Here is a 27455-nt window from a genome sequence, read left to right as displayed (position 1 = left end):
GTCGGATTGGGTGATCGGTGGGGGAGACGTCGCCATCGACGGAGAAGGGGGGAAGGGAGCTTTTGTTGGGGCTTTGGGCAACCATGCATGAGCTGCGGTCTGGCGTGCGGCCATCTCTTTGACAAATGACAGCCGACATCTCCGGTGAACTGCTGCTGTCACCCCCCCCCGCCCCCCCGAATCCAAGACCCTACGTTTTGTTCCTCCATCGACGAACAGTACCAGCTCCAAAGAAGAACATCCACAAACAAGCTCGATTCATTCAATCTTCTTCTGCTAGCTGCTGCCGTTAACTATTCTAGTATCAAGATTTGATGAACAGTGCTCCCTCGAGCTAAAACTCTTATGAACTTTTAGCTTAGAGATATTTGTACATGCCGACATTATTTGACACATCAGTGTTGATCACCCAAGCACACGTCTTCTTCTTCTTTACCGACGAGAGAGAATGAGATGATATCCTCTCCTTCAATTGTCCCGACACCTAACCTTGTCTTTACAAAAAGATTAAGGCATCTTTGAAACAATCATTTGGACTTATGCTTGTCATATAGCTGGAGAGTTGACGATGGCATTTGCATGATTCCAAGACTTCTTCCTTCCGTTCAAGTAAAATGTTGGTGAGTAGCTACCAACAAGTTAAATGTTCTCCAGAGCATGCCAATGATAATGACAAGAGTATAAGTAGCATCTTGCATCATGAATGCCTATTAATAAATAGTAACCCACTATATACCTTATAATTTGTTTTCAATTGCAAGAATCTAATTGTTCCTCCCTCATCGCTGTGCCACTCTGTCTTTCTCATTTCAATTCATGCACTCATCCCCTTAATCTTAGTAATTACAATTTACATTTTTCTTGCCCAAAAAATCAGTTAACTAATATTGCAATCACACATATCATCGCTCGTTAATTGGATGAATGAGTACATCAAACAGTTTCCTTGATTCATGATTGACGTGCAAATGGAGAAAGAAAGAATGGAGGCGAATCACCGAAGACAGGTCGATGGATCGCCACGGAACGGGCCACTTAATTTACCTGCCCGGCCCAAACCGTGTCATTTCATTTCATTTCGTTGTGTTTCGTTCCGTTTGGTTTGTGCTGGGTTTAAGAACACCGCCCCCGTCTCATCTCATAAAGTGAGGAACCTTCTTTTCTATTCGACTGCGGTCTGGGCCCGCCTTGGGACCCTTCTTGTGACTCCAGTCGAGTCGGGTGACTCACGAGGAGGGCGTCGTTTGGAGAGGGCTGTGAGAGGAACCCAAAGAACACCGCGAAGGAAGCAGAACTGCGCCGCGTCACGTGAGACAGGAGCGGTTTTCTCGTCCGACAGCTGTCGTTGTGGTGGGTCAAGAGGCCAAAGCCTTCGCCAAGAAACACGCCCAACGACTTACCCGCGTTTCTTCGAGCAACTCTTGACGGCTCATCGTGGCCACAGACTCCGGACCCACTTAAACTTCCAACTACGTTACAGGTACGAGATCGAAGAACTAGTAAAACATAAATTGCTTCGATGGCATTGCCGTTGAGCGCATCCGACGACGACAATAGCTCTCCTCCTCCATCAGCCACCTTCTTCCCCCCACCTTGTGTTTTGACGCCGGCAAATCTCTCTCTCTCTCTCTCTCTCTCTCTCTCTCTCTGTGCAAACCCTAGTCGGCGATAGTTCTTGAATCTGGGCAATAAGGTTGAGGGAGCAAAAATCTTCCCTACCGATCCGTTTCCGGAGCGGGCGAGGGGGATGCGGACCGAGGGTGGGGCGGGGCACAGGTGCCTGCCGACCGAAGTCGTGGCGGCAGATGCCACCCTGGCGGTCGTCGACGGGGCCCTGGCGGTCGTCGCTTTCTTGCAGGTTGATCCCCCTTGGTCCTGGAGTTCGTTTCCCTCATTTCTGCTCTCGCTGTTTGCTTAAAGAACTCGCTCTATTTCCAAATGACCAGCTATTTCCTTTATGGAATCCTTGATGTGCCTCGCTGGTGTTCTTTATCTTGCATCGATTGGGAATCTTGGGTATATGCAGTGCCAATTACAGTTATCTTTTCTTACGCATTGCGGGCTGTGTTTGCAGTCATAAATTTGTTATGGTTCAATAGACCAAATGGGCATCATTCTAAGACATCAAGACATTTGTGGACATCGCCATTCTCGGTAGACTTGATTCTTGAAGGGCCCATAATAGGTCGAGAACCATACGTTGTAGCTTATATTATCTGTTGGTAGCTAAAGATATTCCGTCTTATTAAAATTATAATTTTCGGCGCTTTGCAATTCTTAAAATTATTTAGTTTTAGAACTATGTGAACTTGATGTATTATTCAAGTTTTTCAATTTGATCTTCAAAATAAATTTTACTTTATAAATTCAAATGCTTCATATAATATTGCTCAATCATCTTTTTGATATATAAAAATATTAACATAATATAGTATCTTTTTTATCATTATGATAATAATATAACTTATATCATATTAATTTATATAGTAATTTTTTTAACAAGAATAATGAAACTAAACACATTTTGGGTTTCTTTTTCTTCCTTTGTGGTTTCATTTGTTATGCTTCATGATTTGTAAACTGACTCAATGATTAGTTCTGAAAATTCTTCGAAAAATTAGTTGAGCCAAACAACACGCACCCCTATCGCTCACCGATAGCATAGGCTCATCGTTTCAGTGCATGCACCCTGACCACATAGTCCAGTTGTATTGCATACTACTGTAGGGGAAGAAATGGGGGAGAGGAAGACAGAGAGGAGGAGAAATTTGGAGAGGTATTCCACTCTTCTTCATGCTAGGTGTGTTTTCAATGGGTTGTTATGCACCTGGTTTTCCATGAAAGGGAGGGGAGGAAAGGGCAGATATGATTTATTGTGGTGGATGGTGCTTATGACGGTGGAAATGGTAATTAGAGCTAAAGGGTGTCAGGTGGTGCAAGGAGAAGTGAACTGGAGTGAGAGGACTGAGATTGTAGAGTGCAGTTGATGTGTCATCTAGGTAGTAAGATGTGATGAAGGTGATGATTAGGCTGTGTGGGAGGTGGTATGATGAGATGGGAAGCAAGGGCAATGGGACAAAGTGACCAGAAAGTGGAGTTGTAGACCATTAAAGGGACAAAGGCTTTCGTATTAAGTTCTAGAGCCATTTTTATTCCATGTTAGGTCACTGATACTTAAATGCTTCTTTATATTATTAATCTTTTCCTTGAGATATTAATTCACTTTTCTCCTGCACTTGCTTCCCAGTTTTTTGGCTCATTTTATCTTGCACCTATTTAGCTCTTATTTATAATGTGGTCCTTTCATATTTCAAATCTTTAGATATTATGTTTTGCTGAATGCCTAATGATTAACTAACTAGGAGTTAAGTAGTAGTATCTAATGGTCTTGTAACAGTTTTAGTTTGCTTAATTTATTTTATCTTCTCTAGGTTCCATAACAAGTTTTGGAATTTTCTTTTCCTTTTGTTTGATTTACCCTTTTTTTCCATATATTGTTAGAGCACATTATAAAAATGGTGGTAGGATACATGGTGACCATTTGAGAAACGTGCGTGTCTAGGACCTATAGTTATTGTATTGACAAAAAATTGAATGCTAGCAGTCATAAAGGATGGGGTTCTTCCATTTTAATTATGGATCTATGGAACTGGAGATAGTTAAGATAATGCTTGTTTTTGTCATTACTTGTATGGTTAACTTGGAGTGGTGCATTATCTGAGATTGCAGCTAAACTCCAGCCTATTTCAGTATTTTTTTCTCTCTGTTTTTCCTCTTAGTGAGCTTTGAGGTGATTGTAACTAATAATATGTTCCTATGTGATTTTGGGGTATGGGTCTTCATATGTTTTTTCATTTTAGTCTTCTTACACCAACTTTTATCGAGTTATGTTGTACATTGATTAGCTTTCTCTTAATGGCAGTTGTTGAGAATTCACTTACGCAACCAACAACTTGGCTGGACTCGCCAAAAGGTATGCGGAAAACAGCCTCGAGTTGTTCAGTGTAAATACATTATCTTCTTTATTTGTTTAAGTATGAAATCCATCAGCAAGTAGCATCTTAATATTATGTTATTTGTTCTGCTTTAATTATTTCTTATACTTATTTTGATTATCAGTTTTAAAATACAAACGATGAATATATAACCTATGTATTTGTCATATTTCCTTGAGATGCTTAAATTATTTACTGTGCAGTCAGTCAGTCTAGCTGCTGCTTAATTTTAGTTTGGTTCTTACTTCATGCAGTGATGCAGGTGGTTGCACACACCTTTCTGATATTTCATTATTCACCAGTTGTGAAATAAGGCTTTAAATAAACCATGATTTCAGGAGAACTTTTCTTAGTATGAAGCTTATTTAGCCACTTGATTTTATAAGATCCATTTTACTGTCCACCTTAGGTAAATTGGAAGTAGAGCACAGCCAAATAGAGATTAGCAAACTCAAGCAATATGTTTCAATATGTACTTACTGGATCATATACAGTCACCTCTTTGAGGTTCTCAGGCAAAACCTGTCATCTTTGTCGTGCTTCTGAGGTTCTCAGGCAAAACCTATCATCTTTGTCATGCATAGACAACCTTTCTGTTAGTCGAATCCATATCTTGGCCCAGCTTTACATAATGTTATATCTTGTATGGAATTAGCTATCAACATTCTGTCTTGGTTAATGATATATATTAGGCTTTTAGCCATTACTTCTGGTAAGTAGTCACTAGTGTATTGTAGTTATCAAGCAAGAAAGGAAAGCATAATCTCCTTGCTTGACTGCTTGTCTCAAAGTGGACAGAAATATCAATTCTTTTGTAGCAAGATGATATACGACTCGGTTTGTCTCTGATAAATTTACTATCCTCTTTGATTACCTTGGTCCTTTTTATCATCTTGCTACTTTTACCTTCTAAGTTATATCTGTATGACTCATCATCTACAAATAACAAGTTTTCCAGAAAAAAAAATTATCACCCTTGACTATTCCATTTAAGCTTTGAATGTCAAGTAGATCTTTTTCTCTAAAAGCAAAACTCTATATGCTAAATAAGTTACACCTGCCACATATCATGATCTGGGAGTTATTTATAACCTTCTAGGACTATTTTAGTTATCCTGAATTTTGCATCATGCAGTATACGGAGGCCTTCAACTACTCCAAGTGTGCTTAAGGAGGTTATTTTCTTAAATCAGTGTCTATCCTGTTGGATTTTTTTTCCCTGGACAATGATTCTTCACTTTATTAATTACATGATTACATCTATTCCAGATGTGAAAGAACTTCAACATGAAATGTTGCTGCCTATAATATAAATCTTGTGATTGTTCTATCACCTATTTGCTCTTATTTCTGTACCTAGAATAAGAATGCATGTCACATCAAAAATCTCTACTTAGTAGGACTTTTGGCACAAGGTGCAAGTTCTTCTTGGGGGCTAGGCTTAGCTTTTTCTCCTCCTGAAGAGTAATTTACTTCTCCTGCATTTCCTATGCCAATTGATATAGATCTAGTCTCCTGTTCTCCCAATATTAATTACTCGAGAATATGAAGGGCTAAGTTCTTACTTTTAAGTTTTAAGAATGTGTACCATCATATTTAAACAATATCATACAGTATTGTACACCAACACTAGAATAATTTGATTCTGGTTTTTTTAACAGATCTTTTTTAATGTCTAGATCATAGGTCTGCTGACCTTGATTTGTTTGAACAAAATCCATTTCATATTGCTATGCTATTTGTTTCAGCCTGTTTAATTGTGCCATTGATTAGTTCTGTGAATGTCTAATTTCTTGCAGATATTCCATCTCATGATTGGTTCATCCAACATCGGTGAGACACCTAAAATATGAACAGTATCTACTTATCGCGCTAAGTAATCTTGAATTTGACTGTTATTCAACTTTAATCTCATGATCTCATTGTTCAAACACCACAAATTCTAGGTTCAATGTTAAGATTCTGCAACCTATTAACAGTATGCATAACATCAGTTACTTAGTAACACTTACAAAACCATGTCATAATCTGATTCTTTGATGTTGGCACTTTTTATAGTGGTCTTGGATGAACTTTTGAGATTTAGCATAAAATAAGTTATGACCAATTAATGCTTGTCTAATTGACTTTTTTCCCTTTTGTACATTGTTTACAACTACAAAATTGACATTCAGTGATAAATCTAGTGTTGGAAATATATCTGTCTGTGTTTTTCTTCAAATATGATTTCTCATGGGGTAAACTAGATGGTACCACAATTTGCTGATGCATGGATTTTGCTTGTTATATAAAGTGACACAGCATAAGCTGACGTCTATTAAAGCCATAATCTAGGGTATCTTGTTTGGTCCATTAAAAGCTAGCATCAATGATGATTGCACCTGCCAGACATGACAGTTTTCTTGAGCAGACATCATGTTATGAAGAAGTTTTACTACTTTACACATGGTAGCAGCATAGCTTAAAGCCCAATACAGTGTTAGGCGGCAACTAACACCAATTATTACAAGCAATGGTCAAGTGAAACTGAATTAAAATCAAAAGACCATTTGAGGTTGTTCAGGAAAAAGTTGGCGAAGTGAAGCATTTAATTTTCTTCGGTAAGAAGAATTTATATCAACAATAGTATGAACTCTAGCACAATCTTTTGTTATGTTAAGAAGAATGAACTCTAGCACAATCTTTTGTCATGTTAAGAAGAATTTATATCAACAATAACACTTTAAGATATGTGGATCAAGATTTTAAAAACTGATTTTACTGATCTGATAGTTGAGTAGTATGCAGACCAAACAATTTGACTCAGTCTGATCCATAAACAAGCTTATTGTGCAGTCAGCTTACTGGAATGAGCTCATCAAATGGTGAGTTGATATGTATTGAGTTGTATTTGGTGGTAAGTCTATCATCTGGTATTGGTACCTGCTGTATCCTACATTTTTCCTCTCTTCCTTTTCACTGTCTTCTGTTAATACTGCTCCACTCCTCCCAGGCTCCATTTGTTGAGCCTTCTCTTATACCTCCTCCTCCTCTTCTCTCTCTCTCTCTCTCTCTCTCTCTCTCTCTCTCTCCCCCTCTAGTTGTAGTGGTCTAGCCAGTGTGATAGTTTGGCCACCGACCAGTATTGGTACCAAACTGAGATTCCTTTTGTTCAAATGGAAGATAATTGTGCCATCATAACTAAATGGTGGCCACATAAGCTGGTTCACTTAATATGCACCTTTATTACCTAGCAGCTTTTTTTTTGTCCACAGTTCTTAATCCAAATGATTCCTTGTCATTTTCTTTCAACTTGTAAAAGACCTCAGCATGCATTTTTTGTTGAAGTGTGAAGTCAAACCATTGTCTCGAGCGTGAAGGTTATTTCCATGAAAAGTGTTTTTCCTGCTATTTGAAGTTCTCCTGCTTATTCTGCTACATGTTATAGAGCTTCTGATAATTTTCATATGATAGTTCCAGTATATTATTATTTTATTTGTTCTAATATATTTTGTCAGCTATTCATTAAAATGATTCATTTTGCCACACTTAAATGATATATGTTAATCATATGGCAGGCTACTTGGTGTACTTTATTTTTACTATTGTTGCTACTTGTGAAGGATGGCAGTGTTGGTCACATGGCTGTGGGTTTATCCTCATGGGTAAGCACAATTTTAATCAAAGTTACTTCAGTTCGCTTCTTCAAATTCTACTGTACATTCAACTCTGATGCTAGTATTTAAATTGGTTAAAAGTTAAAAACTATTTTGCAGCTTGTCCTCAGATTCTGTTTCTAGCTGCTTTCCTTCTGCTTGTGTCTTTCTGGTGAGTAACTTATCTTCTTTGTTTCTGAGATATAACTAAGGCATTTCACAATTTCCTGAAATATTTGATTTAAAATAGTGCTTAAAGATTCTACTTGTGGCATACTTTGTATGTGTTAATTGGTAGAACCTTTTTTGATGTTTAAAGATGCATTTTTTACCAATATATTGATTTGATGAAGTTATTTTTGTTGAGCATCAGACGATAGTCATCAAAAACATATTGATGAATTTGTCTTAGTTTTTAATAAGTTAAATCACCTTATTTTAGAACATTATGTTATTAGAAATGCACACAAACTGCTTGTTGTTCTTCATGTTTTATTATCGTGTATTCTTTGACTTATAGGAATTGTCTATGCTGGTCAGAAACACATTATATTTATTTAAAGCAAGGTTCGTAATACCGTACCGTACCGGTATTTCGACCTGGGTTCGGTACCGGTACGGTATGGTATACCGAGCGGTACACCCAGGTGTGCCGAGTACTGTAGCAGCACTACAGTGCACTCGGACTAGTAACAGGCGGTCCACGTACCGACAACCTGTCGGATCGGTATGTACCGCCCGGTACCGGGCGGTACGGTTCGGTACGACAGACCCTGATTTAAAGTACATTTCACATTGTCATATCCATGTCTTAACATTTTCTTTCTTTTTCTCAAATTTCACCATATTAGATATCTATAATTCCATATCATATTATTGTGTATTCCTTGACTTCTAGGAATTGTCTATGATGGTCAGAAACACAATCTATTTATTTAAAGTACATTTCATTGTCATATCTGTGCCTTAACAATTTCTTTCCTTTTTTCAAATTTCACCATATTAGATATCTATAATTTCATGTCCTATTGTATCAGTATCATGTCAGAGTCCATGTTTCATAGCCATCATATCCTGGTTGACACAAAATGCTGATTTCTCTAGAATCTCAATGTCTCAGCTGTCACATGTATACTGCTCATCTTAATTTGTTTGTAGCAAACTGTAATTTACACCCTTTTGAAAGGTGATGCCAATCACATAAGTTCTCTAACCAAAAGAATTAGCTAACAAAACTTCTGATTTCTTATGGAAGTTTGCATTTTTTTGATATAGAATTTCTTATCCCAACTGATCTTTTTTATTGATTTATGCATTTGTTGTATGGCAAATGGTATTGATTTAGGCTGTATACAAAGTAAAAAATATTTTTTTTCGTTAATTTATTTTACCCACATAAGATATACCCTGTTAAGTACATTAATATATGGCCCTTGGATCTGTCTAATGTTTCCTAAATTTTTACAGTCTTCCTGTGAAATGCTAGTTGTATCTGTCTACTAATGAATTTAATTAAAAATTGTTTTAAGGATATAATCCACAAAAATCTCTATTTAAGTAGTGTCAGCTATACATTTTTAGACCTTGGCTACCCATGTTTTAGCTGCCTTCTAAAACTTATACCATGGAGCAACTTACATAAAGTCCAACTGTAAGCTTCGTCTAGGTTTGGAGGAACTCATAGGAAGTCCATTTGTAAACTATGTTTGCATTCTTGTAAAAAGTAAAAAAGGAGAATCTGTAAGCTTATAGTTTGGTAAGTGTTTTTGAAAAATTGCTTTTACAGGATTGACCTATGCCATCAGGCAAACGATGATGAAGAAGATGATGATGAACATGGATATAATGAAGCTTTATTGGAAAAGTCAAAGAGCAAACAAGGTTCACCACATGTTGATGGCCATATGAAATGTTGCTTTCCTCGAACCATTCATATTGGAAGTCGACAAAAGTTTGTAATCTTGGTAATTGAATGTTGGGCATGCCAACTAATCATATCTTCACATGTTTATTGGAGTAAATTTTATAGATTCCTTGGAAATATTCTGGTTTTTCTTCTGAAACATTCTGAAGTTTGATAACATAATATCACACTAACGAAATAAATGGATGTCACACCTTATTTTTGCAGGTGATTGTCCTGACATTTGTTTCGGTGATTTCTTTTTCCATCCTGATATGGATTGGTAGAGGAAAAACTCCTATCGATTCTTCTCTTGTGGCTAGGGTATGTAATTGGCTTTACCGACTTTTCGGACATTCTTTGTCGCTTAATTTTTGGACCAAATCCAACTATCTCGAGTTCTCTCCAATTGTTATTATCTTTTCTTATCACCTTGTCTTCATATCTCATGATTAATATGCCACCAAAATAAGGATAATTTGGGACTTTCAGCTGTCATTAGTTAAATTCAATTATTTTGTCGAACAACAGTTAATGCTAGGCATAACGTCAACTACATCTGGGACCCTACTCTCAAAATACCAGGAATAAATTAAAAACCTAGTTGCCAAAAACATACTGTTTATTGTACCAACTTTTCCTGACCTTATGCACTAGAGCGTGGAGCGTGTGGAAACTGGCTTATCAAAGAGAATTAGCTTCTCTCTGAAAACTGTGTTTGTAACAAGCTTTGAGTTGATCTCTTCTTTGCCTCATTGAAATATATCTGCTATGGGCAGACCTAATAAAATTTGAAGTTTTTTTCTGTGAGGAAATTTGGGTGCATTGAAGATAGGACAAATTCTGCAATATGTCAATATCTGGGGTCTGAGCTCACCAAGGATTAAGAGCATTCATTGCTCCTCTCATGTGATTTGCATAGTTGACTGATATCTTAAGGACCCTCAACCATCTTTGCTTGATCTATTTTCTGAGATACTTCTATCTACTAATAGGAGATGTGCTTTATGAGATACTTTTTGGAGCATTAACTACTAATGGGAGATGTGCTTTATGCTTTGCTGGAGAACTTTCTTTGTTTTGTTGTACTTGATCATTCTTTGTATCCTCTTGGAGGGTAGATTTTACTTCTTACCATACCACAAGTACTCAATTAAGTGGAAATTGGATCACCAAGTTTAGGTTAGCTGGGAGATATGTTCTGCCTCAAGTAAGAGTATCTAGTGTAGTTCCCCAGTTTGCACAATAGTACGTGCAGTATGACACTTGCACTTTCTATGTTGAATGTAGATCCGGCTCCGTGGGCTATGTGAATGCCCCTCGATTAGCTAGATGTGGTCTTGGTAGGCATGGATGTATCTTTTACCAGACTTATGATCTAGCGTAACCTTTGGATAGGTCATGTGTCCTTGTTGCATGGCCTGTGTCCCTGCTTCATATATATGTGTATACCATAGTAAACACAGTTTTTGTATGTTCATGTCTATGAATATACATATAACTATATAAGTCTTTGGGTTTGTGTCTAAATTTAAAATATCTTAGCACTGATAATGTATCCTGAAAGGTCCACAAGAAATTTCAACAAGTTATGCTCAATCTTGAGTAGATGGATTGGATATCTCATTCGACATTGTGTCTGATAACTTGGTACATGAATGGAAAAGAAGTGCCAACACAACCTACTATTTTCATTTCTCTTATTCATATTATAGTTCTCACTAGTTTGTTAAGTTTAATGCTGTTCACCAGCATGATCTGATGAATTTCCAGTCCCTCTTGAGTTTGCTTTACATGGAAATATATAAAATAAATTTTTTTTTCTGTTTTTCATTTGCAGGTTTCTTTGGATATCTTTTCTGTAGCTATACTCCTACTAGGTGGTGCTTTAGCATGCTATGGTAAGCATCGTTTGATATGTTAACTATTGACTAGTTTAACCAATTAGGTTAGACCAGGCTCTTTTAATATCTCGAAAGTTACGAAACACATCTCATGTATATGTATGAGCTGCATCCATTATCCATGCCATCACCAATAACAACAAAGCCGTAAAGCATTATCAACATTACTAATAAGAAAACAGTTAGAGGGAATGGTGCCTATAGTTGCATTCTTCATCATCCAGAACATAAATGAGATCCAAACTCAAGGTACATGCTTGTCACCTGTATAGTAAATTAGCTTGCTAAAACTTTCTTTTAAAGATTACTAAATTGTGAAGATAAATATAGTTTTTTTATGCAATTCAACTCAAAGGGTTTGAGTGACTCAAGCCTATGTTGAGTAGTGGCAAGTTGAACAGATCCAAGTCATTTTTCTAAGCTTTTGGTATTTTGTTCTGATTTTTTATTTCATCGTTAGAGAAGTTGTAGTTAGAAAAAGTTGTAAAGTGACAATTTTTTTTGGAGTTCTACTAGGAAAAAGGTTTAGAGTCCAAGGATGTGTCTAGATTCATCATGTTTAATGTCTTAGTGAGAAAGTTCACCATAGCAGAAAATGATAGACCTAAGTTGTACTCATCTTTTCCTATCGATTTCTAGCAAACAAAACATCTCCAATGCTGGATTTCTTTCACTGGACAGAACTGAAAATTGCATTCATTATATTAATCTTTACAATATTGGCCTGTAAATTGGGACCTATGAACTGAAGTAAAATTGAATGTTTTCCTGGCCCTAATAGTAATGCCTTAGTTTCTGACAAATTTCTAAGCTGGAATCAGTCATGAGTGGTCAGATTATTTGGGTGCAGTTATCCTGTAAGATACAAGGTGGGCTTGTTATTTTGAAATTTATCCTGGTCAAGAAAGTGGAAAATCTGTGTAGTCTCTTTGGCCAAACACCGAGTGATGCCAGCTGTTTCTGTTGACAGCCACATCTTCTGGATGTCACCACCTCGTAATTAGGCAATTTTAATTATAATTTATCTTGTTAAAGAAAGTGATAAATCTGTCTAGTGACAGATTGTTTCAGATGGCACAAAGTGCAGGGGTATGTGCACTTGACTTGAGCAAATTCTTCATATATTATTACAATGTCACACATTGTACGTGTGACAAGTTTTTAAAGGAGAGCATGATAGGACCCTAGTAGGGTTGGGTCCTACTCAACCAAGAAGCAGCTAATAAAAAACCTGTGAGATTGTAATAAACCCCACTTAGCTACCTCTATCCTATAAAGAAGAGTGGCTAGGGTTTATTTTGGGCCTTTGGGCTTCCTAGTTACCGCCCTCTTTTTACTGGGCCGGTCGACTAGGATTGAGGGTAAAAGGGGTAACTCACTTAGGAAGCAGCTCCTAGGGCTAGGGTTTGGAGCCCTATATAAGCATGTAGCCTCCATCTCTTTGGGAACAAGATCTATCTACAATTGCAGCCATTTGGCTGACTTCTAGGAGGGTGGAACCCCTATAGCGTTTCAAGGGTTGATCCCCCTCAAAGATCAATCTACATATAATTCCTCTGGGGTTCTATTATCTGGTATCAGAGCAGCGAACTTGCTGCTTTTGCTGCCAACCCTGCCGCCCACCACCAGCCAAGCAATTCCCACAATTGCTCTTGATGTCGCCATCTCCATCGTCATCTTCTGCTGTAGATCAAATCAATCTACTGTCGTCACCTCCAATTGCATCAGAGATGTGTTATTCTCCTATTACCAATACCTTTTGTTGCTGTAATTTTTCATTCAAAATATCAAGAAGTCTTTTTATCTATCCCGTGCTGCGAATTCCTTTCGTCGTAAAAGTTATCATCTTTGCGAACGAAGGATTGCTGTAGGAAATTTTAGCCGCATATTGTTGCCTTTAACCGATCTATTTACTATCCTTTTTGAACGAAATTTCTTATACGCTTCATAGATTGTCTTGGCTTCCATCTAAGAGTAATCTATTGAGGAATTCATCTCTAAAACGTTCTTGTATTGTTGCAAATTTTCGTTGCAAATCGTTGGAATTTTTCGACAAGAATTCTGCTATCGCAACTTCGTTGCAAACGTTCTTGTATTGCTGCAAATTTTCGTTGCAAACCATTGCAAATCCTTGCTGTTATATTGCCAAAATCTTCTTGATCAAATTTGTCATCATTGCTGTTATCTAAATTGAAATTTTGCTGTTAAATTCCCTCCTCAAATCTCTCAATTTTAGCTGGAAATTTCGTCGTGAAACCATTGTTTCTTCGATGACAATTCTACTCTTACATACACCAATCCACCAACCCTTTCGGCCACCACTTCTCTCAACTGATACATGCCTCTAACCCGACAATAAAAGAGAGATCATAACGTTACAAATTTGGAGGCATATAATATGATATCTGAGGAGGCAATCAATGCTAAATTCGAAGCCTTCGAGACGTGAATGAAGGATAAGATTCAGACTCTCTTTACCGAACTCAGTTTGGGCCAACCACCGAGCCTGAAGAAATCACATCAAGGAGCGAGCTCTGATCGAAGATATGACTTCCAGGAGAGGGGAGGCTCTGTGATCAATCCTTACTATCCACGCATAAGGGTGGACTTCCCTAGATGGGAAGAAGGAGACCCAATTGGTTGGATCTCGTGCGCGGAACGATATTTTCAGTATCACAAAACCATGGACGCATCTATGGTGGAAATTGCGGCTATACATCTTGAAGGGGATGCCATATAATGGTTTGACTGGTTTGAACACACTCATTGAGTCCTTTTATGGCGACAATTCAAAGAAGGACTGCTGATCCGCTTCGGACCAATCGATTACGAGAACATTGACGGACAACTAGTAAAGATCCGACAAACTTTCACCATTCAGGAGTACCAAACCAAGTTTGAAAGGTTATCTAATCAAACTCGTGATTGGTCTGAAAAACAATTATTGGGGACCTTTATTGAGGGCTTAAAGCCGGAGATCCAGGGAGAAGTTAAAGCGTGACAACCGTACACGCTTATGGCAGCCATCTCTTTTGCACGATTTCAAGATGAGTGATTGAACCATATAACCCGGAGGACTAGGGTCACTCCCCGACCAGCAATACCGAAGCCCTCAGCCCCCCCTATTGCCAGCCGAGCCCTTGCACCAAAAAAGTTGACAAGAGAAGAGCTTCGGGAGCGATCTGCGAAGGGGTTATGTTGGCATTGCGACGAGCCGCGGAGCTGTGAGCATCGCTGTAAAAAAGGGAGACTTCTTGTGATTGAACCAGTAGAAGAAGAGGTCATTGAACATCCAGAAGAGAGCCTTGAACATAAAGAAGAAGATGCGTAAGAAGAGCCACAATCGATCGACTTTATGGTACACACGCTAGCTGGCTACTCAAACTCGCAAACGATGAAAGTTGGAGGCCTTCTCAAACAATAACCGATCACTGTTCTCATCGACACGGGCAGCACTAATAACTTCCTAAACAGTAAGGTTGCGGCTCAGATGACGCTCCACATCGAAGGTTGCAACAAGTTCGACGTAAAGGTCGTCGACGGTAGAATCTTGAAGTGCGACCAAATTTGCCCGCTGGTGAAACTATTACTATAAGACCAAGAAATTGTCGTTGACTTCTTCCTCCTACCAATTGATGATTATGAGGTCGTGCTTGGCATAAAATGATTGACAACGATAGGTGACGTCTCTTGGAACTTTTCTAAATTAATTATGAAATTATACTGCAAAGGCAAACGGATCATCCTATGCGGGAAGCGCAGAAGGAACGTAACCACCGTTTCGACCCAACGAATGGAGAAAGTTTTACACAAGGTAAATGGTGACATTTTGATGCATCTCCAGTAACAACTAGAGGGGAAGAAAATATAAATTGAAGATCAAAATCTCGGCCAATTGCTTGCTGAATTTGTTGACATTTTTGTTGAATCTCGCGGTCTTCCTCCTACTCGGCAACATGACCATCAGATTCCAATTCTTCCGGGCAAACCACCAGCAAACACTCGGTCGTACTATTATCCTCACCTCAAGAAGGATGAAATTGAAAATATTGTAAAGGAGATGCTCGAAACAGGGGTGATTCGCCCAAGTTGCAGCCCCTATGCCTCACCGGTGCTACTTGTACGTAAGAAGGACGTAACTTGGTGGATGTGCATCGACTACCAAGCTTTAAATGACATCACCATAAAGGACAAGTACCTAATACCGTGGATGAGCTTCTTGATGAGTTAAAAGGAGCTCGAGTCTTCACGAAGTTGGATCTCCGATCCGGTTACCATCAAATTCGGGTATATGAAGACGATATTCCAAAATTGCATTCCGCACACATAACAACCATTATGAATTCTTGGTAATGTCTTTTGGAGTCACTAATGCTCCTTCAACTTCCCAAAGTCTCATGAATGATATTTTTCGGAGCTTTCATCACAAATTCGTGTTGGTATTTTTCGATGATATTCTCATTTACAACCCTTCTCTTGAGACTCACTTTCAGCATTTACGGGTTGTTTTGACGATCCTTCGGGAGAATACTCTTTTTGTTAAGCAATCAAAGTGCAGCTTTCTCCAGCAAAAATTAGAGTACCTTGGGCACATAACATCAGAAGTAGCGGTAGACCCAACAAAAATTGAAGCAATGCAGGGCTGTCCGAAACCTACAAACGTGAAATTACTGCGCAGGTTCTTTGGAATAACGGGTTACTACCGAAAATTATGAACGACTATGAGAAGATCAGTGCACCCTTCACTTCTCCACTGAAAAATGACGACTTCCAATGGTTGGACAAAGCCTCCGCTGCCTTCGACAAACTTAAGGCAGCCATGACGACGACGCCGGTGCTAGCGCTAACAGATTTCAGCCGGCCCTTCATCATTGAGGCCGATGTATCTGGAGTCGGAATTGGAGCCGTTCTCATGCAAGATGGTCGACCACTTGCATACACCAACAAGGTGTTGTCTCTCTCCCATAAAAAATGTCAATATATGATAAGGAGATGCTCGCCTTTGTGGACGCAGTAACGAGGTGGAAACCCTACTTGATCTGCCGGTAATTTCAAATTAAAACCAACTATAGAAGCTTCAAGTATCTTTTGGAGCAGAAGATATCATCTCCTGAGCAGCAAAAATGGGTAACCAAACTTCTAGGATTTAATTTGAAATCCTATTATGCAGATGCACTCAGCAAAAATGGGTAACCAAACCTCAAGTACCTATTATGAAATTATTTACAAAAAAGGGAAAGAAAACATTATTGCAGATGCACTCTCACGGCTACCTGAGCAAGCTGAATTTTCAGCCATCTTCCTTCCTACCACTGGCTTCTTCGAGAACATTAGGGAGGAATGGAAGAAGGATCGCCCACTGCACTTGAGATTCGAGGGATCTATGCTACAAAGGTCGCATTGTGCTTGTACCCGACTCCTCTTGCATCAAAATCATCCTGTATGAAATACACTCCACATCTTCAGTAGGGCACTTCGGATTTCTAAGAACCTACAAAAGAGTGAAGCAAAATTTTTATTGGAAAGGGATGAAAAAAATTATTTTTGATTATGTGGCACAATATGATGTATGTCAACAGCAAAAGGGTGAAACAGTGGCGAGTCCAGGGAAGCTATTACCACTATCCATACTGGACTCGATGTGGACTGACATATCCATGGACTTTATCGAAGGGCTGCCATCTTCCAAAGGTAAAAACATAATCCTCATGGTGGTTGATCGACTTATGAAATATGCTCATTTTTGTGCTGTGCGATATCCCTACACTGCTGCTAGTATTGCTTAGATTTTCATAGAAAATATTGTTAAACTGCATGGGATGCCAAGGTCCATTATAAGTCATCGTGACAGGATCTTCACCAGTAAATTTTGGACCGAGTTATTTCAGTTACAATGCACCAAACTCAAGATGAGCATAACATATCATCCACAAACTGACGACCAAACAGAGGTGGTGAACAGGTGTTTAGAGACGTACCTTCGGTGTTTCACTATTGACCGACCAAAGGAGTGGGCGAAATGGCTTCCCTGGGCCGAATGGTGGTATAATACTACATATTATTCATCTACAAAATGTGCCCCATATGAAGCACTGTATGGTCGGCCGACCCCTGTGATTCCAAAGTATGTAATTGGCTCAGCCAAGGTAGATCAGGTCGACCGAGATTTAATTCACAGGGACAAACTCCTACAGCTGCTAAAGGATAATCTCTCTACCGCTCAAGCTAGAATGAAGCAGCAATCCGATACACGACGAAACGAAAGAGAGTTTTCAGTAGGAGATTGGGTCTATCTTCGCCTACAGCCATACAAGTAACTCTCCATCAACACACGTGCCTCCACGAAGCTATCCCCACGTTTTTATGAGCCCTATCAAATCATAGAGCATATTGGAGCCGTGGCGTACAAACTTAAATTGTCTGAGGATGCCAAAATTCACCTTGTCTTCCACGTGTCATGCTTGAAGCCCAAGTTGGGAGAACACGAGTCACCCCAGATCCAACTGCCCAACACCACTGATGATGGAGATATTCAAGCCCAACCACAAGCCATCCTCGATCGTAGAATCATGATGCGTCGCCGACGTCCCTCTACTGAAGTACTAGTGCATTGGAATAATTTACTACTCGAAGATGCCACATGCGAATCATATAAGGAGCTGAAGACCCGGTTCCCTGAGTTCATGGAACCTCAGCCTTGAGGACAAGACTGATTTTGAGAGGACGGGCTTGATAGGACCCTAGTAGGGTTGGGTCCTACTCAACCAAGAAGCAGCTAATAAAAACCCTGTGAGATTGTAATAAATCCCACCTAGTCGTCTCTATCCTATAAAGGAGACTGGCTAGGGTTTATATTTGCGCCTTTGGGCTTCCTAGCCACCGCCCCCTCTTTACTGAGCCGGTCGACTAGGGTTGCGGGCAAAAGGGATAACTCACTTAGGAAATAGCCCCTAGGGCTAGGGTTTGGAGCCCTATATAAGCATGTAGCCTCCATCTCTTTGGGAACAAGATTTATCTATAATTGCAGCCATTTGACCGACTTCTAGGAGGGTGGAACCCTTATAGCATTCCAAGGGTTGATCCCCCTCAAAGATCAATCTACATAGAATTCCTCTGGGATTCTATTAGAGCATCTGCTAGACATTAATCAAATAAGATCAGTTATACATGTCAACCATTTGTGGACAGTGGATATGACTTGCCAGAAGAGTACCTTCATGAACCTTGTTATTACTTGCAATCGCACAGTTTGGTAGTTCAGCTTAGCCATTTGTGTTTACAGTCACTAAAATTTTATTTATGAACAAACTTATTCTCTACACTCTGGTTTTGGTTTATACTTCTTGTTTATAATGAGTGTAGTGCAAGCCATCTTGTATAATGATGTCAATGGCAAATAATATGTCAAAATCTTTTTCATTGAAAGGTATATTGTCCTGTTATAGATTTAGGTTTTCTCTTCATTACTACAATGCTTTACATTCTGTTAATTGTAGCCCTTAAAGTCTGAATTACCTTTTTTGTTTCTTAATCATGTTGAGGGGTGCTGTTGTTCTCAAAAATGAGGAAAGTACGATCTGAAATGGCTTCAAATGAAATGTGGAAGGTATATATGTTATAAAAAATAAATATTGAGTACATTTGCTTGGTTTATGTTTATTGAGTTCTTTGACTCCTTTATGGCTACATGGTAATTTGTTTTTTATATCTTTGAATAATGAATTTAGATGACAGAATTGCTTCATCCTTTAGCATCAAATGTCATAGACACATTCTGGGAATCAAATTTCTCTAGCAAAAGTACTTAGATTTTAATTGGTTGGCCTTGCAAAGATATTGAATGACAACATGATATATGTAGTTTCTTTGCTTAGCTTGTATTACATCTCAAGAGATTGCTTGATGGTGGTTTCTCATTTGTTTCCTATGTCTTCGGTATGCATGTCGGTGAGCCCACTTGTCTCTATATTTGTCTTGGTATTAAGTTAATTTTCATCTTTTCTAGATTCCAAAAAGGAAAATATAAAATGATAATTCCAACAAAAATTGATTTGTCAAAACATATTTCACTGAGCTTCAATACTTTCATAACATTGCCGTTTTGCAGTAAGTTTTTGTTTTGTGCTTAGATTGTACTAGTTGTTGCATTCTTTGTGAGTTGCTGAGAATTTCCCTGATTTGGTGCCATGTGCAGGTTGCAAGTTTGGCTGCTGTCTCTGTTACATGTTTCACATCATCTGCTGTGCTAGCTCTTGTTACTAATATTCCTGTATGTTGCTGCTTCTTGCTGACTTACAGTTTTTGTGCAACATCGAGTGAACTCAAGTTACATCTTAAGATTTCCATGTTTCTTTGCAGCTGGAGGTGCTTTTTTATTGGCATTCAGCACAATCAGACCACATAAGCAGTTCAGTTCTTATATTTCTGTATTATTTTTTAGGTATGCCTGAATGTTTATGATTTACATACAAAATTAAATTAGTAGTTAAACAAGCACATGTACTACACGTGTCCTTTTTGTGACATACGATTCATATCTTCAAGCAGACTAGTGTGCATGCATGATTTTGTCAAAAGGTTTGTGGAAGCTAGGCTGATTACCTTGTTGAACTCTAGCATCTTGCAAGTTCCATCTGCTTATCTGCTTTTGTCTAGTCATACTAATCCTGAAAAGCTCACCTTACACAAGTATTCTCAGGTTCATCAGTACCATCCGGATTTGTCTTGTGGGTTATGAGAGAAATGCCTCCTCGGCTTGTGGCTGATAGTCATAGACCAGCACGGCCTACGGTCGTAAATTTTATCAGTGAAAGAACTACTCAAAATCCACAATGGAGGGCTACGGTAACAACCTCACAGAATAAGGTGCATTCAAAATCGTATGGGCCTTTTCTATTTATTCTTTTTGTTTTTGCTTTTACTTTTGATCTGAATTTTTCACTAATTTGAGTTAGCTGTGACTATCTTTTGTTGTTTGCCATGGGGATCCCCTACATTTTTCACCTCAATAAAGATGACGAAATCTAACTATGATGAAAACTCCTAAAATTGGGTAGCCTCACATGGTTAGATGTACAATTACTTGCCATGCATCTAAGTTATGACACACAAACTAGACTTGGTTGCAACTTTTAGCATGGCATCTAATGTTGATGGCAGTCAAAATAATTCATTTTCTTTTCATATTTGTGGTCAGCCACTCTTTTCCTTTTTCTTTCTTTTTTTTTTTCTCCTTAACACCCTATTTTGAGTTAATCTAGTGTATTCTGAAATCTGAAATACCAAAAGTAAGGTTTCTTTCTTCTATTGAGCAAAGTGTCAATTGCTCATATTTAACTTTTGAATACCTCAAAATCTTTGCACTTGCCATTGCAGGGTCTGAAAGCAAGCCCAATATAAGAAGTATGCTGGTGCACTCTCGCAGCATAAACAGCAACAATTCCATTCACCCTGCTGTCAGTTAGCGAGCAAAGGATAACAATTCAAGCTTACACTGGTTGTTCTTGGGCCTAAGCCATCTATCACTGAGTTGGGAAGGCCGAATGAAATGTTTCCAAGGTATGGCAAAACTGCCTATCCAATGATAGGGGGACGATGAACAGTAGATTCTCCAGAGTCAACTGTACATAATCAGAGAGGTCCACGGCAATAAATGCGCTTGTGGTGCTCAATTGTATCCTTCTTTTTGACCTGATGTTGTTATATGATACTCTGATGCCTTTGTCCTACTATCGTCTTTGCAGCTGTAATTCCACTACTAATTCACCTTCCTGATTTTGGTATCTCTCACTTCTGTTTGTAAAAGAAGCATGGCATCCATAATTGATTCTGCAGGAAGAGTAAAAAGTCAGAGGAAACCTCAAATAATTGTTGTTGTTTTTTGTTCTCCTCTCCTTAACTTTCAAAGAACAAGAAAAAGATTGTTTGAAGATGAGAACGGTTTGCAGAGTTTGGCTTGGAGATCTGCCAACTTGGTTATGATCTATGAAGTGCACATCATTCTCACTATATATATAGAGGACTTGGTTTACAATCTAGAGTAGATTTCAATTAAAAGGATCTAAAGGCATCCTAAATTTTAGAGAAGGAAGCAAAATCTACGACACCATTTCTGACTCCTTGTGGCTGCCACCGAGAGGAGATGGTGTGACCTGCTCATCTCCCACCCTTGCTTGCTTCATCAGATACTCCCATTTGTCTTGCAAGAGATAGACGACGGCAACGATCGACACCGCCGCCGTGAGTAGAGACGTCCACAGGCTCACACTTCTCGAGCTTCTCTCTCGGTACGTGTGCAGACCGATGTAGACGTTGGCGACGCCCAGCACGCAGACTCCAGTCCCGAGCAACCAGTGCAGCAGGTACCACACCCCCCTAAGCTTCGTTCCCCTGAGACGAATACAGCAAGATGGATTTGGGTACGAGTCTCCCAAGCTTGCACGTGGAGCAAGAACAGTCCTCAATTGCATGCCATACCTGTGAGGCCTGAGAAAGGCAACCACTGGTTGAATCCAAATGAGTGCGTACAGTGCTGCTCCTAACCTCTGATGGGTGTTGCTGAAGGAGTTCTCGAAGTTGATTACCGATAGAACCGCGGCAGCAGTTGCAAGCAGGATCGCCACGGTCTGCCGGTTCGTATTATCGACGTTTTATTACTTACTGCTGCTGGTAGCTGTGTCGGGAATTCAGCATGTAGAAGAAAGAGTTTGCTGACCTGAACGATGACATGGGCGTAGAACAGAGCCTTGAGCTTTGTGATGCAGTGGACTCGGTGGGACACTCTGATGATGATAATGCCAACCGGCATCAGGAAGCCAACCGAAACCCAGAGCAGGAATGCATGAACAGTGATCTGGGTTGAGAGTTGGGGTGTCAGCTGCACAATCATGTGAGTCTCAGGATGGGATGATCTCGAGTGGTTTTATGAGTCCAGTAAGGAGATGAACCATCAACGGCTAAGAGAAGGTTAGCTTTCTTTGTATCTCTTGCGTTGCTGAAACAAAAGTAGATTACTACCATGGCATACCTGTAGAGGATTCGGCGGCTGGCCGTTCCTGCGGCTTTGGACCAATCTAGGCGTGTCTCGCAGTGAGCCCACACATGGAAGAAGAAGAAGAAGAAGGGAAGCAGCCACAAAATTCCCAAGTATCATCACAATTGCAAGCTCCTCCACAGGCTAACAACACTCCTGAAAACGGTGAGTCTCTCTCTCTCTCTCTCTCTCTCTCTCTCTCTCTCTCTCTCTCTAGATAAAGTAATGTGGGGGAACATGCACTATGCTCTTAGGAAAGAAGGACAGATCAGTCGAATGGGAATGTACTGCAAAGAGAGCTACGACCCTCTTTACCTTCTTCCTTAAACTAACAAACACTGGCCATTTCAGACCTCTCATAGCTCTCCCAGAGAAGAAGAAATGCCTCCCTTCAGATACATTCTCAAGCCTCTATGTTCGTAACATCCGAAGCATACAAAGAGTAGTATCACTTGTTCTCTGCAAGCAACTGCAATCTACATGCCAAGCCAGCTTGAAGAAGAACAAAACAAGGCATCTCTCAAAAATGGGAAACCTAGAGGGATGGGATGGGGTTGGGTGGTCAGAGTATGAACAGCTTGTGCGCATATATTAAGAAAGTCTGTGCGTGGGGACTGGAATGCGAGAGGCTTTAGCCCCAGCCGTGTCAGCTTTTGGTACAGTGGTGAGGTTTGTGGAGTTGCAGCTGGGAGCACCAAAGCAAAAGAGAAGTTTGTCGTTGTTCCCTGAGATCCATTATAGGTTGCACAGAATCGACAGGGATGAGTCGCATGGATCCAAATGGTATGTTGTCCTCTCCTGTTCTTGCATTCCACAGTAGCTTGTAGTGCTCAGGGAGCATGATAGCTAACCGATTGCATCATAAGAGTCTGACACTGTGGTGATGCCAATATGTGGTGGGTGCTCCATTCTTGTGGCTTGGCAGGTCATGGATGCTGTGCCCTGGGAGCTATAGACACAACTCTTTTTAGAGCACCCCATGTTCCGAAGTCCCCCACAGCTAGAGTTTTCCTCATGGAAGGTTAGATAGTGGGAAGACTTAAAATGAATCCTTCGGATGAACTGTAGGTAGATAATGATAGAAGATAGGATTTTCGGAAAGAATAGAGGATATTTTCTATTCTGTTGAGGAAAATCGTCTCTCATAATCTATATAAATAGGAGAGGGACGGACATGTTAATGTATTCAAGATAAAATTATTTTAATAAAGCTTCTTCAATAATTATTCTTATTTTCTATTCTTTTCATCAGATAAAACACTTGTGCTTCTAAGTTATGTTTCAAAATGAATGGCCAGAGAATGCTGCAATTCGATAGTAAGGAAGAAAAATTTTTTTGACTGCTTCAAAGGCCAAATTGAGACACAATTCTTCTTCTTCTTCTAGAAAAGTTGATGATGATCATGGAAGAGCATGGAGACCGACATGGCCACCTGAAACACTAGATTAGCCTGTGGACCACAAGAGAGCAGCTTCCACAAATCTTTTATCGTATTGATCCTTCTCAGACTGAACAAAGTCAGCCTTACCACTCCAAAACAAAGCACACCGCTACAAGTCGACAACCCACAGTGCCTCAGATTCCACCTTGGAAACCACACTGCTTCTTCTCCGACCTGAGATCAACAGTCACAGGGAGAAAACCTGTCTGCCGCCGTTGAGAAGTTCTCCGACCGAACTAGTAGAAAAAGGGTGTTCTTGAGCTTGTCATAAATTGATAGGCCACCGCAGAGGGCAGAGTTAATCTAAAGCATAATGATGACTTGGGTTCCTTTCGTAACAACCATGAATTAGCACGGCTTTTTCTGGATGTAGTTCGTTTTGAGGATCCAATTGTTCTCTTCGGAAAACCATGGGAGTAGTCTGCTGTTTTGCTCCAAAAAGGAGGAGAGGAAGGTGAAGTGGATCTGCGAATCATTATATGCTTCATGTTCGCCTTTTCTCTTCGTATTAATTAAGAATCCATCACCAGAGAGGCTGTCTAGCCGAAGCTGAAAGTTCAAAACATGCACACAGATCAAAATCCTCTTCAAATATGGAGCTGAAAGTTCAAAACATTTAAGGTTTCCATGTTCCCTGACACCTATATCACAGGGCAGATTTAGATCAGGAGTGACCTCTTTGTTGCCTCCACCGGTGTGCAATGTCCTCAGGAAGCAGTTCAGATGCCAAGGTGCATGCCATCAAGTGTCAGAGGGGATGCCACTGAGTTCCTTTTGATGATTACCAAGAGTTGGAATGTGGACTAGGAAGCTTTTTGCCTCTCAGGAAAAGAGATACAAAGCAGCTTTATTCTCAAACACTTGCTGTGCTAATGTTCCTCGGAATCTTATCTTGGAGGAGTTGGAGTCCACCAACACTGGTGAAGTAAATTTGCACTTCAAACTCGAACCTTTTCGCATTTTAGCGGCATCTTGGAGTACTGTTCATGCTACAATTCCCGCTATAAATTTTTGGAGACATTCAGCATATCTGCACATTTTGTGGCATCTAAAAGATTACTCCTTGGTAGACAAGAGGGATCATTCTGCTGAATGCAGGTGTAGAATGATCCCTCCAAGATGAGGAAAACAAACGTCTGCTTCGCTGGCTTCAATAGCCACTCCAGATAAGGAAGACAAGCTCAGCAATGGCTTCATTAGCCGAGGCAGGTTTACAGGAAAAGCAATTTAACCAGTCCTAAAGAAGATGTCTCGCAAGGATAAGTGATTGAAATGGCCTTTTGAGAAGGTGATAGGGATGAATCCTAGCACCTAAATGAAGGATCGCCATGTAAGTAACACCTAAATAGACAAACAACGGGCGAGAATGAGGCTGCTCTCTCACAACATGATAAAGACAGATTTTTCTCTAAATAAAGGAGAAGGGCCTTCTAAAGGAGCCCAAACTCATGAGAGGGTCTCCAAAGTAGAGGAATAAATCCAAGTACTGTCGTTTTCATCGGGGGTATGGACATGACACAAAAAAGTGTCAGGATATGAGGTATTAGATTGAGAAGCTCATTAGGAAGGGTCACCTGATAAGGCACTTGGGACAACCCTAGGAGTGCTCGCCCCGCCCCCAAGGATTCATGGAAAAGCATATTGATGTCATCTTCGAATGGCACACTTCCAAAGGCAAAAGCTCCTCAAGTTAGAAAGCCTACGCCCGGGCCTCCTCAGGAAAAACCCCAAGGATTAAAGAAGGGCCTAGGATTGTCTTCAAAGAAGATGTGTGCCACCTAGAACCCACTAATGACGATGCTTTGGTTATCTCTGTCCGGATGGCCAATGCCCTTGTCAAAAGGGTAATGATTGACATCGACAGCTCTGTTGACGTGCTAAACCTCCATGCCTTTCAGAAGCTGGAATTAGCCATGAATCACCTCTCTTCGATAACGTCCTCACCGTCAGGATTTACAAGGGACCCCATCTCCCCCCGAGCATAGTCACCCTCTGTATCACCTTTCGTGCGGTGCCCTGATCTAAGATGCTACAAACCAAGTTCGTCATGGTGGACCTTCTGCATATAATGCCATCATCGGTCACCCTCACCTCAATCGATTGAAGGCCATGGTCTCCACATATCATATGGTGATCAAGTTCCTCACCCGGGATAGCGTTGGTGAAGTATGGGGCGACCCTTGAGAATCTAGACACTACTATCTAATGAAGGTTTTGCTTCCCAAGAAGAAAGAAAAACCATCGAAATCCCAAGAGTCCCCTCACCACAAAACCATTGAGGAAAGGGAGATGACCCATCCACAAAAGACCTTGTGATTAGAAAGGGAGAACAAGGGTGACCCTAGTGTCATGAGGCCCCACTCAAGTCAGTTGTCCATAGCCCCCAAGGAAACTTTTAGAAATGATTCACAAGAAAAGACTCTCATCGTAAGGAAAATAAAATTTTCATTGATTGTTGGGAGTACAGAGCCCTATGGGCATCACAAAGGAGGAGGCAAAGCGAGAAGAGGGGTCACGGGGCGATCATCGAAGAGAACCTTCGTCGGAGCCATCATGTTAGCATATGTGAGATGCTCGATGAAGGGATCCTTGTCGACCTCCATCCTCGAGTACCTCACCTTGAAGCGACCTATAGTAATGTGGTACCTGAACTCATAGGTGACCTAAGCCAATTGTCGAAGGCCACATTGGAACCTCTCAGACTCCTTATACATGGCCACAACTCCCCTCTCCCACTCCGAGGCCTGGCCCCTTGCTTCTTCCCATGCCTCCCTTGCCTCTTGGGCCTCGATGTGGGAGGCCACTAGTTCATCATAGTTCGCTAACAATTGGTCCTCTAGCTACCTCCCCCTCTCGAGAGCGTCACCCAACTGTCGGTGGGTATCTTTCAGCTCAAGCCACAAAGCATATAGTTGCTCTTTAGCTTCCATGTTGCTGCGCATCGCATCATCCTTCACGACTGCCAATTCATCCCAAGTCTCCTCAAGCCTCGACTTGGCCTCCCCAGCTCACTAATGAGCTAGCTCTAGCGCTAGAGAAAGCTCAGAAACTTGGGTCCCCACTAACGATGAGGTAGCAAGGAAGCCCGATCGGAGGTGTCATCTCAACAGTCCCTAGATGCTATCCTTGGGAGCATGCGTTGCCAAGCCGCTTGCATTAAATGTTTCCATCACATGGGGTAAGGGGAGCCTTGATGAAGGTTCGTCTTCTCCACCCAACACCCAGGTATAAAAGTCATACCCCGGGCCAAGCTGGGGCAAATAGGCAAAAGAGACTCTTTACTCTCTTAACTTATTGCTGATATTGTTATCTTCCTCTCCCTCTGCTTTTCTGATTTAAATATCAGAGGGATTGAGCCGGGACACCCCTGGTGTAGGCCTATTATGCAGAGTCATCGACGTAGTCCGAAGGCATAGCTAGAAAGCTACCCAGTAGAGGAGATCGCCCAGCTCCTAACACACTATCTCTTACTATAGCTTCCTTCATCCTGCTCATAACGCTTTCTCTCCATATCAAAACGGAAGAGTCACTAGAAGGTACTTAT

The 27455-nt window shown here is 40.3% G+C and overlaps 2 protein-coding genes across 7 annotated transcripts; one reads left to right on the top strand and one right to left on the bottom strand.

Moving 5' to 3' along the window:
• The first annotated feature begins 1523 nt into the window (after positions 1-1523).
• LOC135585589 (tobamovirus multiplication protein 1-like) lies at positions 1524-21165 on the top strand. 3 transcript variants are annotated; one of them, XM_065099697.1, is made up of 13 exons: positions 1524-1858; positions 3923-3973; positions 5795-5828; positions 7553-7639; positions 7751-7802; positions 9417-9594; positions 9762-9857; positions 11374-11434; positions 18979-19043; positions 19632-19706; positions 19796-19877; positions 20127-20316; positions 20813-21165. In XM_065099697.1, exons 1-13 carry the CDS (start codon positions 1748-1750, stop codon positions 20817-20819), a joined length of 1089 nt encoding a protein of 362 aa, XP_064955769.1. In that variant the 5' UTR covers positions 1524-1747; the 3' UTR covers positions 20820-21165. The 3 variants fall into 3 exon arrangements, with proteins under 3 accessions (XP_064955769.1, XP_064955768.1, XP_064955770.1); XM_065099696.1 differs by having other exon boundaries at positions 1526-1858; positions 20127-20302; XM_065099698.1 differs by having other exon boundaries at positions 1527-1858; positions 20136-20302.
• LOC135607696 (cytochrome b561 domain-containing protein At2g30890-like) lies at positions 21131-22598 on the bottom strand. 4 transcript variants are annotated; one of them, XM_065099702.1, is made up of 5 exons: positions 22464-22598; positions 22152-22313; positions 21914-22062; positions 21589-21826; positions 21131-21265 (listed from the first exon to the last, which is right to left on the bottom strand). In XM_065099702.1, the coding sequence occupies exons 1-5, from the start codon at positions 22587-22589 to the stop codon at positions 21224-21226; spliced, it is 717 nt and encodes a 238-aa protein (XP_064955774.1). In that variant the 5' UTR covers positions 22590-22598; the 3' UTR covers positions 21131-21223. The 4 variants fall into 4 exon arrangements, with proteins under 4 accessions (XP_064955774.1, XP_064955771.1, XP_064955772.1 ...); XM_065099699.1 differs by having other exon boundaries at positions 21132-21265; positions 21544-21826; XM_065099700.1 differs by having other exon boundaries at positions 21132-21265; positions 21544-21826; positions 22152-22289; positions 22464-22597.
• Positions 22599-27455: the final 4857 nt, after the last annotated feature.

The sequence above is a fragment of the Musa acuminata genome, chromosome BXJ2-3 (assembly GCF_036884655.1).
Source record: "Musa acuminata AAA Group cultivar baxijiao chromosome BXJ2-3, Cavendish_Baxijiao_AAA, whole genome shotgun sequence".
In the NCBI taxonomy this organism is placed as follows: Eukaryota; Viridiplantae; Streptophyta; class Magnoliopsida; order Zingiberales; family Musaceae; genus Musa; species Musa acuminata.
This window is presented reverse-complemented; position numbering and strand designations above follow the sequence as displayed.